Source organism: Astyanax mexicanus, chromosome 23 (assembly GCF_023375975.1).
Source record: "Astyanax mexicanus isolate ESR-SI-001 chromosome 23, AstMex3_surface, whole genome shotgun sequence".
Lineage (NCBI taxonomy): Eukaryota > Metazoa > Chordata > Actinopteri > Characiformes > Acestrorhamphidae > Astyanax > Astyanax mexicanus.
Genome location: NC_064430.1, coordinates 2,710,493 through 2,727,754, shown reverse-complemented (window position 1 = coordinate 2,727,754; position 17,262 = coordinate 2,710,493). Strand labels below are relative to the sequence as shown.

The following is a 17,262-nucleotide window of genomic DNA, read 5'->3' as shown; positions in this document are numbered from 1 at the left end:
CACTGATTTTTGGTTTTTTTATTAGCTCTAAGCCATAATCATCAACAATAAACTTTTCAATGAAAGTCTAAGTTTTTGAGATGCACTAGTACAATATATGCATGTTCACAACTGATTTCAGTTTATTTAAGGTTAAAACTGGGGCTGGTTCACTAAAAAAGCCCCACAGTTTTTATAAGTCGAATGGAACTTGTTCAAGAACCAGAGTTCTTTTGGTGAAAAATTAGCCAATGGGAGACGATTTAGGCACAACACTGATTCTTTTTCTTCTTCTATTGTTTAATGGGCGACTATAGCTTGACTTTGTAATTGATAGCTTTCTGTAACTGGTCCAAAAGTCCAAATTATATAGAAATGAACTACCATTTTTGGTAGGGTGGCACCTTTCACACCTGCTATTCTGGTTCGGAAAAACAGTCAGAAGGTTATCGATGATGATGGTGATGGTGATGATGATGCTGATGATGATGATGATGATGCTGATGTTGAGAGACCCCTCAGTTTAGGAAGTCAGGGATGGGGAGTTGAGTGTTTATGGTTTTAGGATGGATGGAGGGAGGGAGGGAGGGAGGGAGGGGGGAGTGGCCTGGCACATGCCCTGGTACCGCCCACTGACGCCCACCTTGCTGTTGCTCCTGACGTCCAGTCTGTGCCACCGTCTGTCCGCCACATTCACGTTGCCGGGCAACTGCAGGACCAGAGTGCCTGAGCCGTGGTTTATCTTCAGGGTGGGAGTACCATCGATCAGCTCTGAGAGAGAGAGAGAGAGAGAGAGAGAGAGAGAGAGAGAGAGAGAGAGAGAGAGAGAGAGAGAGAGAGAGAGATTTACCTAAGTCTACAATGTTTAGTCCAATCTAACAGGAATCAGACACGAGTACACAGGCACTGATGGAGAAAAGCTTATCTGATCATATCTGAGTTACCGTATTTTTCAGACTATAAGGTGCACCAAATTATAAAGTGCATTAAGCAACACTAGCAATGATGCCCACTTTGAAGTGAGCAAGGGTGTCTCTATGCTTTCCTTCTAACGGGGAAGCACCCGAGTAAACAAAACTATAATTCTTAAAAAATAAATAAAAAAATAAATAAAATAAATTAAAAAGTTAATCAAGTGCTGGGTGTTAATCAACACAGATTTCTCTCCTGAAAACTGTTTATTTGGGTGAGTAAAGTCCTTCCATTTATTTACAGTGAGCTTAGATTTCCAATATTTTTGTCTAAGGGTGAGTTTTCAGTAAAGTTTCTTCAGCACTAAGGCTGGGAGCAGCAGCATTAGCATTAGCCTCAAATGCTGTCTGATAGCGCTAGAATGAGGAGTCCTGAGTGTTCCAGTATTCCAGGGCGCTATCAGCTAGCGGTTCGTCCCACGTAGCTCGTTTTAATACGGTAAACAATCAGAGCAGAGAAAGAGCTAGCACTGCAGTTAGCAGATAATGCTAATGCTGCTGCACCCAGCCTTAGTGCTGGAGAAACTTCACTTATAACTCACACTTACAACACTGTACTTCAGCGGAGTGGCTTGACTGCTCCTTAAAAAAGTTTCATATATAAGGTGAACTGTCGATTTTTGGGAAAATAAAAGGATTTTAAGTGCACCTATAGTCTCTTAATAAAGTGTTTGAGAGCATCAGTTAAAGTAAAGTAGTGAAGAGGTAGAGTTACAGGTATACAGTGAATAGTGAATATTTGAGTAACTTTCTAATCCATTTTATTGCAAAAACTACTCAACTAAGTAAAGTGCGCTGCACGTCTTAATTGCACTTAATCAATTATTCACAGAATATTGTGATTTTCTAATTGATTCCACTTAAAAAAAATACTTGAAGAAAAGATTAAGATTAGTCAATCTGAAAAGAAGAATATCAGGAACTTTGAAAGTATCCTCAAAAGTGCAGTCACTGCAAAAAGACCATAAAAAACATGATAATGATTAAACTAGCCCTCATCAGGACTGACTCAGGAAATGAAGAGCAATAGTTAAGAGAGAAAAAAAAAACTCTTTTACACAGTTCTCGGAAGAATCAAGAACAAAAACAAGGTCATACAATTGCTACTGTTGAACGAAATAACTATTTTTCCATCCAATAAAGGAATATTTTTGCTATAAACACAGGCCTCGGCATTTTAAAGAAGCAGAAACTCGGGGGTGAAGATGAGTCAGGTGTGTTAAAGGTAAGTGTAAGAGAAGAATGCGCTGGTCTTATCTCTTTATTACGCTTTATTACGAGATCCAACCTGCAACCTGCTACAACTCTGAATTATCGAGGCCAGGGAACAGCTCGCTCATACCGAGATAAAAAGAACAGTGTTCTGAGATGAAATATTACACAGATCAGACAGATGAAGACTAACATGTAACAGAGGGATGAAAGAGATCCAAATTGAGCCGAACCAAATCCTGAAATACGGTAAAATTGCACATTTTAGTGCCACTGGAACTGGAGGATCTGTCTTTAGTGACGATCACAATGACCGCGTTTACACCTGGTCAGTTCATGTGATCTGGATTATTATTCTAATCAGATATTATCCACATGCATTCACACTTAGGGTTTAAATATGTCTGGATTGTAATGTGTCTCAGACCACCTACTGAGGTACCTCGAGTGAACAGATTTGTATCTGTTTTAAATGCGTCTCAGATCATTTCTTAAGTGGTTTGAGACTTAAGTGCGTCTCAGACCACCTTCTGAAGTGGTTTTAATGATTATACATTTTAAATGTGTCTCAAACCATCTTCTGCAGTGGTTCAGATTTGAATCCATTTTAAATGAGTCTCAGACCAACTTCTGGAGTGGTTTGAGTAAAAAAAAATAATCTGATTTAAGTGCGTCTTAGATCATCTCCTGAAGTGAACAGTTTGAGTGATCAGATTTGTATCTTTTTTAAGTGTCTCAGACCATCTTCTGAAATGGTTTAAGTCAACAGATTTGTATCTCTTTTAAGTGTGTCTCAGACTATATTCTGAAGTGGTTTGAGGGATAAGATTAATACATTTTTAAAATGTGTCTCAGACCATCTTCTCGAAAGGTTTGAGTAAACAAATTAGTGTCTTGTTTTCAATGTGTCTCAGGCCATCTTCTAAAGTGGTTTGAGTGATTGAATTTATATATTGTATATATTTCTCTGACCATCTTCTGAAATACTTTAAATGATGAGATTTCTACCTGTTTTAAAAGCATTTCAGACCATTGTCTAAAGTGGTTTGAGTGATCAGACTTGCACCGGTTTTAAATCCGTCTCAGACCATCTCCAGAAGTGAACCGTTTAAGTGATTGGATTTGTATCTGTTTTAATTGAGTCTCAGACCATCTCCTGAAGTGGTTTGAGTGAACAGATTTCAATCTTTTTCAAATGCGTCTCAGAGCATCTTCTCAAGTTGTTCGAGTGATCGGATTTGTATCTTTCTTAAAATCGTCTAAGACAGTCTTCTGAAGTTGTTTGAGTAATCAGATTTGAATCTGATTTAAGTGCGTCTTAGACCACCTTTTAAAGTGGTTTGAATGATTAAACCTGTACACATTTTTAATCTTCTGAAGTAGTTTAATAGATCAGATCAATATATATTTTTCAAAATGCATCTCAGACCACCTTCTAAACTGGTCTTAGTGAACAGATTCGTACCTGTTTTTAAGTGCATCTCAGCCCCTCATTTGAAATGGTTTGCAAGAACAGATTTGTACCCATTTTAAATGCATCTCAGACCATCTCCAGAAGTGAACAGTTTGAGTGATTGGATTTGTATCTATTTTAAATGCGTTTGAGACCATCTTCTCAAGTTGTTTGAGTGATCGGATTTGTACCCATTTTAAATGCGTGAGACCATCTTCTAAAGTGATTTATGTGACCAGATTTTCATCTGTTATAAATGCGTCTCAGAACTCCTTTTGAAATGGTTTGCGTGAGCAGATTTGTATCTGTTTTAAATGCACCCTTAGACCACCTCTTGAAATGGTTTGAAAGATTAAACCTGTACACATTTTTAAAGGCGTCCCAGACCATCTTCTGAAGTGGTAAAAAATGGGATTTCTATCTGTTTTAAAGGCGTCTCAGACCATCTTCTGAAGTGGTAAAAAATGGGATTTTTATCTGTTTTAAATGCATCTCAGATCATCTTCTGAAGAAGTTTGAATGATCAGATATGCACACATTTTAAATCCGTCTCAGACCATCTTCTGAAGTGAACAGTTTGAGTAACTGGATTTGTATCTTTTTCAAATGCGTCTCAGACCATCTTCTAAAGTTAAATGACCAGAATTTCATCCGTTTTAAATGCGTCTCAGAAATAGTTTGAATAATTGAACCTGTACACATTTTAAATGTGTCTCAGACCACCTCCTGACGTGGTATAAAAGATGGGATTTGTATCTGTTTTAAATGTGTCTCAGACTATCTTCTCAAGTTGTTTGAGTAATTGGATTTGTACCCGTTTTAAAAGCATCTCAGACCATCTTCTGAAGTGGTTTGAGTGATCAGATTTGAATCTGTTTTAAACGCGTCTCAGACCACCTCTTGAAATAGTTTGAATTATTGAACCTGTTCACATTTTAAATGCATCTTAGACCACCTCCTGAAGTGAAAAGTTTGAGTGAACATATTTGTATCTGTTTTAAGTGTGTCTCAGACCACCTCCTGAAGCAGCTTTCACCTTGCATCAGGACAGTGATGGGGTAATGGGTTCATCAGGGTTAAAAGTGTAATGTTCCTGACGTGGAAAGTCAATTACACACCCTGCAAACTTTTAGTATTTTAATTAAATCGGTATGAAGACTGAAGGAAAATGTCCTAAAAGAGGCAGGAGTTGATTAACGGACCTTTCACAACATCGCTGGAGAAGGTCGAGGACATCAATTGCGAGGAACCTGAAACCACGTAATAAACCTGATGAATTTTGGTCATTATGGTGCAGCCAGTGTATAGATCTGTTCAATTTACAAAGAAAGAGGCTACAGCTTTTACAGAATACAGCTGCTATGTACAGGATGTAGCTGGTCTACACTGATCATCTCCAGCATTAACCCCTGATTATCTTCATCCACCCTGCCATTGGTCAAGGGGTGGAATATATTAGGTGGAAATTGACCAGGAGAAAAAGTACAGAAAATGGTCTAACATGTAATAACTGTGCTGTGGGTTATTATAACAGGGATGTGAGTTTTAATACCCATCCTTTGTCCTAGTTTTTTTCATTATTTAAAATGTTCAATAATACATTCACCCAAACTGTTAAGAAAAACATATTGGTTATTTAAACAAAACCAAAAAAAAACTGTCCAATGAAAACCAAGTATCTCAAACCCTTCTAAACTCTCAAAAAAAGTAAATGTAAAATAAGTTTATTTCAGGTAATTCTAAACTACTTCTATTGGTCCATTCATCACAGAATTTTGGCACAGTTATGTGTTAAACTAACAATCAATAAAAAATGGAAATACTTATTTTTCATTGGACATCAATGATATGTTATATTTAAAATCATCGTGTAAAATTATTATGAGGTAGAGTCAGCTGGAATTCAGGCTTCCAGTTAACAGCTGTGCTGAACTCATCAAGAGTTAATGACTTGAATTTCTTGTCTCTTAATAAAGTGTTTGAGAGCATCAGTTAAAGTAAAGTAGTGAAGAGGTAGAGTTACAGGTATACAGTGAATAGTGAATATTTGAGTAATGTTCTAATCCAGATTATGAGAAGCAATAACTACTCAACTAAATTAAGACAATGCAAAAACGAGAATATCAATAACTTTGAAAGTATCCTCAAGTGCAGTGACTACAAAAAGACCACCAAAAACATTATAGTGATGAAACTGGCACTCATCAGGAGTGCTTCTAACCCTGGCTAGCACTGCTGGAGCAGAATTAGCATCAGACGCTAACCACACTAAGTGCTAGCTCATTCCCCATTTACAGGTGAGCATTATCAGCCTGTTGCTGCTCATAACCCCGGCTAGCACTGGAGCAGCATTAGCATTAGCCTCTAACCGCGATAAGCTCTAGCTCTTTTGCCATTCACATTTACTGTGTTTAAACAAGCTACCTGAGACGAACCGCTAGCTAATATCACCCTGGTTTACTAAAACACTCAGGGCTAACTGCAACTAGCGCTAGCTGTTACCCGCTAATGCTAATGCTGCTGCACCCAGCCTTAGTGGAAATCTGGAAATCTAAGCTTACTGTAAATAAACAGAAGAACTTTACTCAAAACAACCCAAATAAACAGTTTTTAGGACAATAATCTGTGTAGATTAACATCCAGCACTCGTTTGACTTTAAAATATATCTATTTTTTAGAAATTACAGTTTTGTTTACTTAGCTTTCCTTTACTTAGTTACCCACCCATCCCATCACCACCCAGCGGTAAGACTGCTAAATTAGACGGGAAACATGGGGACACCCCTGTTCCTTACTAGTGTTGCATAATGCACCATATAAATGAAAACAGACTTTAAAATAGACGATTATTGATTGACACAAAGCAAAACAGCTCAAAGTTGCTCCGCAGCTGAATTAAACCCCCTTCACAAACTCTTCAGAGTAACAGCCGAACATCACCATACTGGCAACCAAGGTAGATACCCGTGCAGAAGAGGTTGTAATTATGATCATATCTTCCTCCAGTATACGAGAACAAACATATTAAGGAAAGTTTGCTTTTGTCTGAGCTAGTCGATTGGCAAATTAAAAATTAATGAAGCAACAGAAAGGCTTTAAACTGTCAGGCGGGGTGCTCGGTGCTGGAGTTTAGATCCTGCAGTCTGTCTGCATTAATCAGTTTGGCCTCACAGTTAGTCCTTTTTTTACTCAAGATACTCTCAGAATCTCAGGGCAAGTTTCGGGTGTGTTATATTGCATATTTTAGCTATATATATATATATATATATATAGGCAAGACGTCAACCGTGCACCATGCAGCTCGATTTAGGGCGTGTCAGTGTGTTTTTGCTATCATAACGACGGGAAAAGTACATCTTGTGACACAAGCATACTCAAAACTGAGTATAGATAACATTAGTTATCTGATATACACACAGACAGTACTAGTCTAGCACCTCACCTTTAATACAGCTCTGGAAAAAAAATAAGAGCACTTCAGTTTTTTTTTTTTAGTTTTTTTTTTTATTAGTTTCTTTGATTTTGCTATTTATAGGTTTATGTTTGAGTTAAATGAACATTGCTGTTTTATTCTATAAACTACAGACAACATTTCTCCCAAATTCCACATAAAAAAATTCTCATTTAGAGCATTTATTTACAGAAAATGAGAAATAATGCAGGGCTTTCAGACCTCAAATAATGCAAAGAAAACAAGTTCATATTCATAAAGTTTTAAGAATTTATAAATGAATATTTGGTGGAATAACCCTGTTTTTTAATCACAGTTTTTGTTTTATGCATCTTGGCATCATGTTCTCCTCCACCAGTCTTACACACTGCTTTTGGATAACTTTATGCTGCTTTACTCCTGGTGCAAAAATTCAAGCAGTTCAGTTTGGTGGTTTGATGGCTTGTGATCATCCATCTTCCTCTTGATTATATTTTTAGAGGTTTTCAATTTGATACAATTAAAGAAATTAATTATTTTTAACCTATTTGAAACTATAACTAACTATAACATTAATTATCTGATACACACACAGACAGTACTAGTCTAGCACCTCACCTCAAGCATGCATTTAAAAAAGGGTTAGGGATGCCCCATTTCTCAATGTGCATTACTTGTGTTCTCTCGTTATTGGGAAACTCTCTCTCTGCCTCTCGTTTATTCAGGGTTTTTCTCCACTCTCTCAGGTTTCTCTCTCTCTCTCTCTCAGAGATGTTTCACAGTCACTTGTTCTCTGTTTCGGGTCGCTGATCGGCCGGCGGCTGAAGTAGAGCTGAAAGCTCTTGTCGGAGAGTAATCCCGCTGTATCCAGTATAAGTGGCGCGGCGCCGCACGGTGGCAGGGGTCGTCCAAACCATGATTAAGCCATCAGGACAAGTGGTGGCCTGTGCTAAAAACTCCTGTCTTCATTAACTCCTTCAATCACTGCCTCGCGGTGAATCTCACACGGATAATTCCCTCCCATCGGAATCACAGCCCACCGCCTTGCATCAGAATCAGGCCTAATTGACTTATAGACCCCGTCCCTGAGCCACCGCCGCTGTCAGAGTGTTATCTCCTCGCTTTCATAACTCACTTTATCTCTCATATTTTACTAACTGTCTTTGATGGATTATTACTTACCCTGCCCCTCTTTTTAGCAGCAAAACAAGCGCATGAAAACACATATTTCAGTCTGGTGGAGATGAGTACATTGATACTGAAGCATCATTGGGTCTTAAGCACTGATATCTTTCTAGGAATTGCTTTTTAAAACTTTATATGATTGTCATTTACAGCTCCGGAAAAAATAAAAATTAAGAGACCACTTCAGTTTCTGAATCTGAATGTTTGAGTTATAAAATAATAATAAAATATTCAGTTATTTAGAGAATGTACTTGTAGAAAATGAGAAATGGCTAAAATAACAAAAAATGCAGAGCTTTCAGACCTCAAACAACGCAAAGAAAACAAGTTCATATTCATAAAGTTTTAAGAGTTCAGAAATCAGTATTTGGTGGAATAACCCTGTTTTTTAATCAGGGCATTACACATGTTGTAAAATAACATACAACCGTTGTTTGGATCACTGCCTTCCAGTGCTGTTAGCCAATCAGAGGTGACATGTTTGCATGTATGAATATTCATGAATAAAAGCCGAAATCCTATCGTTTCTCAACCCGCCCACTCCTCCACTGGACTAAAACAGTGTTATACTGGATCACCTTTTTTTTTTGTTTTTGTTTTTACACAAATAACAGGTCAGACCTAATACATAATCTATATGATCTGTAAGAGGCTGTGAAAGTCTGGACACACGACACTGGCAGATGCATGCTGGGAATTGTAATGCTGAAGTAGAGCTTTTTTCATAATAATAATGTATGTAGAGAAACAGATACAGGACTTTATTATAGAACTACACAGTGTCCTGACCGTGAACTGACCGAGTTTAGGCCACTTCCTGTTAAAGCCGCTGTGACGTTTAGGGACGAGTGTAGAGAGAAAAAGACCAGAGAAAGGGAGGAGCTGGAGGGAGTGAAAGAATAGAATAATTAATGAGAATTAGAAGGAAAAAAGGAACTGTAGACAGACAGAAAGACTGAAAGGAGGAACAAAATGTGAAAGAAAAAAAAATGTATAAAAAGAAACTAAAAACAGAGGGAAAGAAAAGTAAAAAATAATGAGACAAAATGAAAGAAAGAAGAAAATACATGAAAAAAAACAAAAATAACCTTAATAAAAGATTTTTTAAAAAAATGAGGGAAAAGAAACATCAAATAAAATAAACTGATTAAAGATAGACAATGAAAAAAAATAAGAAAAAATGATAAATGATCAAATAAATGATCAAACAAATGAATGAATGAATGAAGACAGAAAAGAAGAAAAATGAATAAAGAATACAAAAATGAGAGACAAAAAGGAACGAAAGGATGATAACGAAAATATCATGAAATAATTAATTAATTAATCATGTATAATTGATTTAATTAATGTAGAAACTAACCAATGAATGAATTACTGAACAGACGAATGAGCAAAATAAAAATGAATGAATTATGAAATAAACTCATCTACATTTTTTTTTTCTTTTTTGATTAAAATGATGCACATCCCACAAAAACCTTTATATCAATATTAAGAAATGACATGATACATTTATTTATACGGATGATCTTATATAAAGAACATGCAGAGATAAAGTGTGTGTGTTTGTAGAGTCTGATTCATCACTACAGGCCACTCTGTCCATTACATACAGTCCAGTCACTACAGTATGCATGTGTGTATATATGAGTGTGTGTATATAATAAATGTGTGTGTATATAAGAGTGTGTGTGTATTTATGGCCCTCCTGCGGCTCCTGGGCTGCTAACGCTCCCGTGTTGGAAACAGCTGTATAAGTCGTGCGCCGCGCCGCTACACGCTTTAGCACTTAGCCACGCTCGGCAGCCGTCACGCCGAATCGCCCGGCTCGCCCCTCTCTCCTCATCCCTAATTCATGCAGGCCTCCCCTGCACATCGCTGCACATTAATCCCTGTGTCAGCTCGGGAGGGGGGGGGGCCTCGGACCCCCCTACCACCCCCCTAAAAGTATTTCCTCTCTTAAACATGAAAAATGGCCTCTTTCACTCGGCCCCACGGGACGGCTACAGCAAACAGACGGCATATGGGCGCAGCAAATAGCATTACGAATCACTCAGCATATACAAATCAGCACCACGTCAGGGGGCAGAGTGTGTGTACAAGTGTGAGTGTGTAGAAGTGTGTATGTGTGTTTTATAGACGGTTTGTCATCAGTTGGCACGCCGACTTTCCCTCCCCTGCTCGGGAAATGGACCCGGAACACTGCGAGTAAAAAAAGCGATATCTGAAACCCGGCGCAGCAGTAAGAGTCTGGGAGGGTCGGCGGTGAGGCAGGTTTCGGCAAATTGACCGTAATGCGCGCGACACTCGGCTTGTAACTGTATACCCCCCCCCACTGCTTTCATCTGCCAGACGTTTGCCTGCGAATATCTCTCCGTGTGAGTGTTTGTGAGGAAAATAAAATGCATTAAAGTGGTTTAAAAGATCAAATTTGTATCTAATTTGCTATTTTTAAATAAAAAAATATACTCATTTTTATATATTTTAGATATTGGGTATTGGCATAAGCTATGTTAGGTCTAATCTAAATTTTATCACAATGATTACAGATATACATTTCATGGAATCAATATCTGAGTAGTATGCTGTTCTGATTTTAATCAAATACCTTTAAAACAGCTGTTGGCATACAAACTCTGGGTGTTGGAACATGCGGCTCAGCCCGATTCCTGCACAATATTTGGGAATCGTGGTGTTGGAACATAAACTCAGGCCAATTTCTATACTCAGCAACTGGGGCGTTGTTGGGGCGTTGTTGGCTATGTTAGTAGAATTAGTATCTGAATTGTATTCTGTAGATTAGATTTGAACCACATACAATTTGTACTTGGTAGTCTAACGTGTCTAAATTCATTACGGACCCCCTACTGAAAGGGTTTAGGTAATCAGATCTGTATCTCTCAGGCCAATTTCTATATTATAAACGGCAACAGGGGTATTGGCATATGAGGCCTGAGCTGATTGTCGTAAACACCAAAAACCAATTATCATATTGAATTGGGCCAAATATGGCTCATATCCACATTATACATACATACAACCGGGGTGTTGGAACATGCGGCTCAGCTCAATTCCTGTATTATACTTGGCAACCAAGGTGTTGGCACATAAACTCTGGCCAATTTCTATATTATACTCAGCAACCGGGGTGTTGGAACATGAATCTCGGGTAGATTCCTGTATTATACTTGGCAACCAAGGTGTTGGCACAAACTCTGGCCAATTTCTATATTATACTCAGCAACCGGGGTGTTGGAACATGAATCTCGGGTAGATTCCTGTATTATACTTGGCAACCAAGGTGTTGGCACATAAACTCTGGCCAATTTCTATATTATACTCAGCAACCGGGGTGATGGAACATGAATCCCGGGTAGATTCCTGTATTATACTTGGCAACCAAGGTGTTGGCACATAAACTCTGGCCAATTTCTATATTATACTCAGCAACCGGGGTGTTGGAACATGAATCTCGGGTAGATTCCTGTATTATACTTGGCAACCAAGGTGTTGGCACATAAACTCTGGCCAATTTCTATATTATACTCAGCAACCGGGGTGTTGGAACATGAATCTCGGGTAGATTCCTGCATTATCCTCTTGGGAATTGAAATACGAATGCGGTATTGCACTTAGCAACCGGGTTGTTGGCACATGCGGCTCAGCCCGATTTGTGTATTATACTCAGTAACCGGGGTATTGATGCATAAATTCTGTCCAATTTCTATATCATACTTAGAAACCAAGGTGTTTGCACATAAATTCAGGCTGATTTCTATATAATACTCAGCAACCGGGGTGTTGGCTCAAAAACTGACCCATTATAATATCATAATCCTAATATATAGCATAGTTTTAGGCACGTAAGCACATGTAGAAGTACTTGATCTTCTCATTTTTAATAAAGTAATGTAGATCTTTGTGAGCTCAGTTCTTTTTTTTATCCTGATTGCTCCTGAACGCAAGCATCTCACAGTGGATGTGTTGAATTTCATCAGAAGATTATTATAGATGGCGGCGCGTTAACACGCAGCGGCCGCTCCGGGTCCGTTAAATGGTGCTTTTGTGTTACTATTTGTCGTTTTTTCCGTTTATTTCCTGCAAATATGTGCATCGGTACACCCGTGCACATGTTCTAACACCGCCAGACCCTGCTACAGTGGAGAAACCAGCCAGAAAACACGCTACCGGACGAGGTTCTGCAGACGCTACTTGAGCTTAGCCTGCTAAGAGACCCAGGCCGCCAGCCCGCGGTGTTTCCTGACGCCGGAGCCCAGCGGAAGTGCCATCGCAAGCGGTGCGAGCGTAAGCGGAAGCGCGGAAAGAGAGCCGGGATCCGCGCGAGGCTAAAGGCTATTCCTAGCCGGCCGGCTATACCATCGCTCTTTCTTGCAAACGTCTGTTCCCTTGACAATAAACTGGACTACATCCGACTCCAGCGAACAACCCAGCGTGAGTTCAGAGACTGCTGTGCTTTGGTTTTTGTGGAATCGTGGCTTAACGACAACATTCCGGACAGCGCCATTCAGCTAGCCGGGCTAACCGCGTTCAGAGCCGATAGAAGCGCGGCTCTATCCGGGAAGACCCACGGTGGAGGCGTGTGTGTTTACATCAACACGGAATGGTGTAACAACGCTGTGACTGTCGCCAAACACTGCTCTTCGCTGGTGCAGACCTTTTTATTTAGTACGGGAGTTCTCCGCCGTGCTAATAGCTGCTGTCTACATTCCACCCAGCGCTAGCATTGGTGCTAATGCTAAAGAGGCTCTGTGTGAACTCTATCGGACTATCAGCGATCTGCAAAACAAACACCCAGACGGACTGTTTATTATCGCCGGAGATTTCAACCACGCAAATCTCAAGTCAGTGCTCCCTAAATTCCATCAACATGTGAACTTTGCAACGAGAGGAGCGAGCGCGTTGGATCTTGTTTACACAAACATCCCCAGCGCGTACCGGGCGGAGCCCCACCTCGCGTTCTTGGACCACATGTGTGTTTGGCTGACTCCAACATACACACCACTCATCAGACGCTCCAGACCAGTTCAGAAGCAGGTGAAAACCTGGCCGGCAGGCTCCATCTCTGCCCTTCAGGACTGTTTTGAGTGCACTGCATGGGACATGTTTAGGGAGGCTGCTACTGAAGGCGATTCTGTTGATTTGGAGGAGTATGCAGCATCAGTCACTGGCTACATCAGCAAGTGTATTGATGATGTCACTGTCTCCAAGACCATCACCACACGCCCAAACCAGAAGCCTTGGATGACTGCTGAGGTACGTGCGCTGCTGAGGACCCGCGACTCCGCCTTCAGAGTGGGTGACAAGGTGGCCCTGAGGAAAGCGAGAGCCGACCTGTCAAGAGCTATCAGAGTGGCAAAGCGCGCACACGCCCAGAGAATCCACAGCCACTTCAAGGACACGGGTGACGCGCGGCGCATGTGGCAGGGCATCCAGGCAATCACCAACTACAGGACAATGCCACCGTCCTGTGAACGTGATGCCTCCCTCCCTGATGCCCTAAACAACTTTTATGCATGGTTTGAGGCACAAAACAACACGATGGCGAGAAAGACCATGCCCAAGCCGGACGAGCAGGTGTTGTGCCTGACTGCAGTGGATGTGAGGAACACACTGCGCAGAGTCAACCCACAAAAAGCTGCAGGACCAGACAACATCCCCGGCAGAGTGCTCAGGGAGTGCGCAGACCAGCTGACAGATGTTCTCACGGACATCTTCAACATCTCCCTGTGCAGCGCCACTGTCCCAACGTGCCTCAAGTCCACCCCCATCGTCCCCGTGCCGAAGAAGTCCACAGTGTCCTGCCTCAATGACTACCGTCCCGTTGCACTTACACCCATCATCATGAAGTGCTTCGAGAGGCTAGTCATGAGGAACATCAAGACACAACTGCCCTCTTCACTGGACCCCCTGCAGTTTGCGTATCGTCCCAATCGCTCCACGGACGATGCCATCACCACCACCCTTCATCTCTCCCTCACCCACCTGGAGAAGAAGGACACTTACGTCAGAATGCTGTTTATAGACTTCAGTTCAGCATTCAACACCATCATCCCACAGAACCTCATCAGGAAGCTAAGCTCGCTCGGCCTCAACACCCCCCTCTGCAACTGGATCCTGGACTTTCTGACAGACCCCAGTCAGTCCGGTTCGGGGGCAGCACCTCCAGCACCATCACACTGAACACTGGGGCCCCCCAGGGCAGTGTCCTGAGTCCTTTGCTGTTCACCCTGCTGACTCATGACTGTGCTGCAAAACACAGTTCTAACAGCTTTATCAAGTTCGCCGATGATACAACCGTGCTGGGTCTCATCACCAAAGGCGACGAGTCAGCATACAGAGAGGAGGTGCAGCGGCTGACAGACTGGTGTACAGTCAACAACCTTCACCTGAATGTGGACAAGACAAAGGAAATGGTTGTTGACTTCAGGAGAGCACAACACACCCACTCTCCACTCAACATCGACGGGTCCTCTGTGGAGATTGTTAAGAGCACCAAGTTCCTTGGTGTCCACTTAGCAGATAACCTCACCTGGACCCTGAACACCAGCTCTACAGCCAAGAAAGCCCAGCAGCGTCTCTACTTCCTCCGGAAGCTGAGAAAGGCCCGTCTCCCTCCACCCATCCTCACACTCTTCTATAGAGGAACCATTGAGAGCATCTTGAGCAGCTGCATCACTGCCTGGTTTGGGACCTGCACCGTCTCTGACCGCAAGACCCTCCAGCGTATTGTGATAGATAGATAGATAGATAGATACTTTATTGATCCCCGGGGGGAAATTCTTGAGGACAGCTGAGAGGATCATCGGCGTCTCTCTCCCCTCCATCACGGACATTTACACCACCCGCAGCATCCGCAAAGCAACCAGCATTGTGAATGACCCCACTCATCCCTCACACGAACTGTTCTCCCTCCTGCCTTCGGGAAGAAGGTACCGCAGCATCCGGTCCAGCACGACCAGATTCTGCAACAGCTTCTACCCCCAAGCCATCAGACTCCTTAACTGCAGAGACTGAACTGATGGTTTTTCTGTACATGCACACACACTCTTACCCCACTTACCCCAGAAAATGGAAAGCACTAAAAACCCTACTACCTCACTGGACTCTATTGCACACTGTGTAATAGAGTAATTACTACCTCACCTGGTCTTTTTTGCACACTGCATAATTTGCACACTGTCTTGTTATTTATTATTCTTTGTCTGTATTGTGTTGTATTGTCTGTCTGCACTTTTGTACTGTTGCACTATTGTTCTGTCTACACTGTGTTTATGTGCACCATGGTCCTTGGAGGAACGTTGTTTCGTTTCACTGTGTACTCTGTATATAGCTGAAATGACCATAAAAACCACTTTGACTTTGACTTGATACACCATCATTAAGCTCTGATTTATCAAACCAGCTGCTGATATAAACCATGAATAATACAGAACTTCATTTGGAGAGATTACGAGATGTTTTAATGAACACAAACAGGGACTGAACATCACTACGTTTTTTATGAGTAAATCTATCCATATTTTAAAGTATTTTAAAACAGGTTTAACTGAGAAAATACATGCCTACTGCCCAGAAAATCAGCAAATCATTAAAAAAAATGGCGGCCAGACTGGAAAAAACATGTAGCTTAAATCTCCAGCTCGATGTCAGTCAGAGTGCACGCACTGCAGGAGGCTCTTCAACCTCATTGGTAAAAGCATCTGCATCCTCCCGTCCTCCAGTTCCCTCGCCCTAACGAACACACTGCACACGCTCAGACAGCCTCTAATTTGGAAAAAATTGGTCAGATTGAAAAATGAAGGAAAAAGCGAGAGCATTTTTCATGAAAAAACAAGCAGGAGCCATAACTTGATTTATGCCGCACATTATGTTTTAGTATCACTAAATTAACCTCACATTTAATCAATCTATAGGCAAATTAAAAGTCTTGGATAACTGTTGTGAATAATGAGATGGAAACAAGTTAAAAGGGTTTCATTTGTGTTTGTAGCTCTTGGAGAAACTTCAGCACTCCTCCAGAACGAGGGAGTGATATACGGCCTCTTCACACCTGGAATTAACCTGGTATTGGGTTTTTGATGATTGGATCACCTTTGGATCACCTTCAACTGTACGCATGAAATGTCAGGTGTAGTTAAACAACTACTGGATGGATGGATAGACGAAAATGTCAAAAAATAAAAACGTTTATACAAATAATCCTACATAAATATTCTCTCACCCATCCAAATCACCGAATTCAGGTGTTTTAATCACTCTTCCGTGTCCACAAGTGTATAAAACCTGCTTCTACAAACATAAGTGAAAGAATGGGTCATAGAGAGACTCTTAGAATAAAGTAGTGCTGGGCAGTATACTGGTTCATCTCCTGCCTGGAGAGAAATGAGAACAGCACTTTATCTGAGGAGCTCCTGCTGCTGTTTCTCACTGTATGAGTGTTTTTTAATCAGAGTAAAATAAAAAAAAAACAACAGCAAACAGCCATTATTTCCTCTGAAATAAGAGGAATGGAATAATGTTATCGATGTACGGCTCAGAGAAAAGTTCCTCTTTTCACCCAGACAAGCCCAGAAATGGTTCTAGGTACAGAATCATTTATTCAGCACAAGTGATAAAACTCCCTAAAACTCTGGATACAAAGATTATATAGGTATATGCTGATATATGTGCTTTAATAATGATCACTCAATAAAACGTTAGTAGGCATATTCACTTTAAATATGCTTCACACTCCATATTGCAGATAATACTAAATACCGAAAATACAGATTATTACTGATCATTTTGTTTAAATCTTGCATTGATTCAAGGTTGTGTTCTGTTTGCTTCATATATCATTTGGTATTATACAGGAAGTTGTGTGCCATTTTAAAACGCACATAAATGGATGGACAGCATTGTGGATAACCCTAACATTACTCACTCAATGTGAGGTAATAGTGTTATCCACTCCTCTTTAATAACCTTAACAAAGAGAAACATGAAGTCATTATCAACAGAGAAAGAGA

At 40.8% G+C, this 17,262-nt stretch overlaps 1 protein-coding gene across 1 annotated transcript in view; it reads right to left on the bottom strand.

Annotated features, from left to right (window-relative positions):
• si:ch211-186j3.6 (neural-cadherin) overlaps positions 1-17,262 on the bottom strand; it is a 488,562-nt gene that overhangs the window by 78,455 nt on the left and 392,845 nt on the right. The window contains exon 24 of the mRNA XM_049470897.1: positions 623-750. Coding sequence (XP_049326854.1) covers positions 623-750 — 128 coding nt within the window. The remainder of the gene's footprint in view (positions 1-622; positions 751-17,262) is intronic.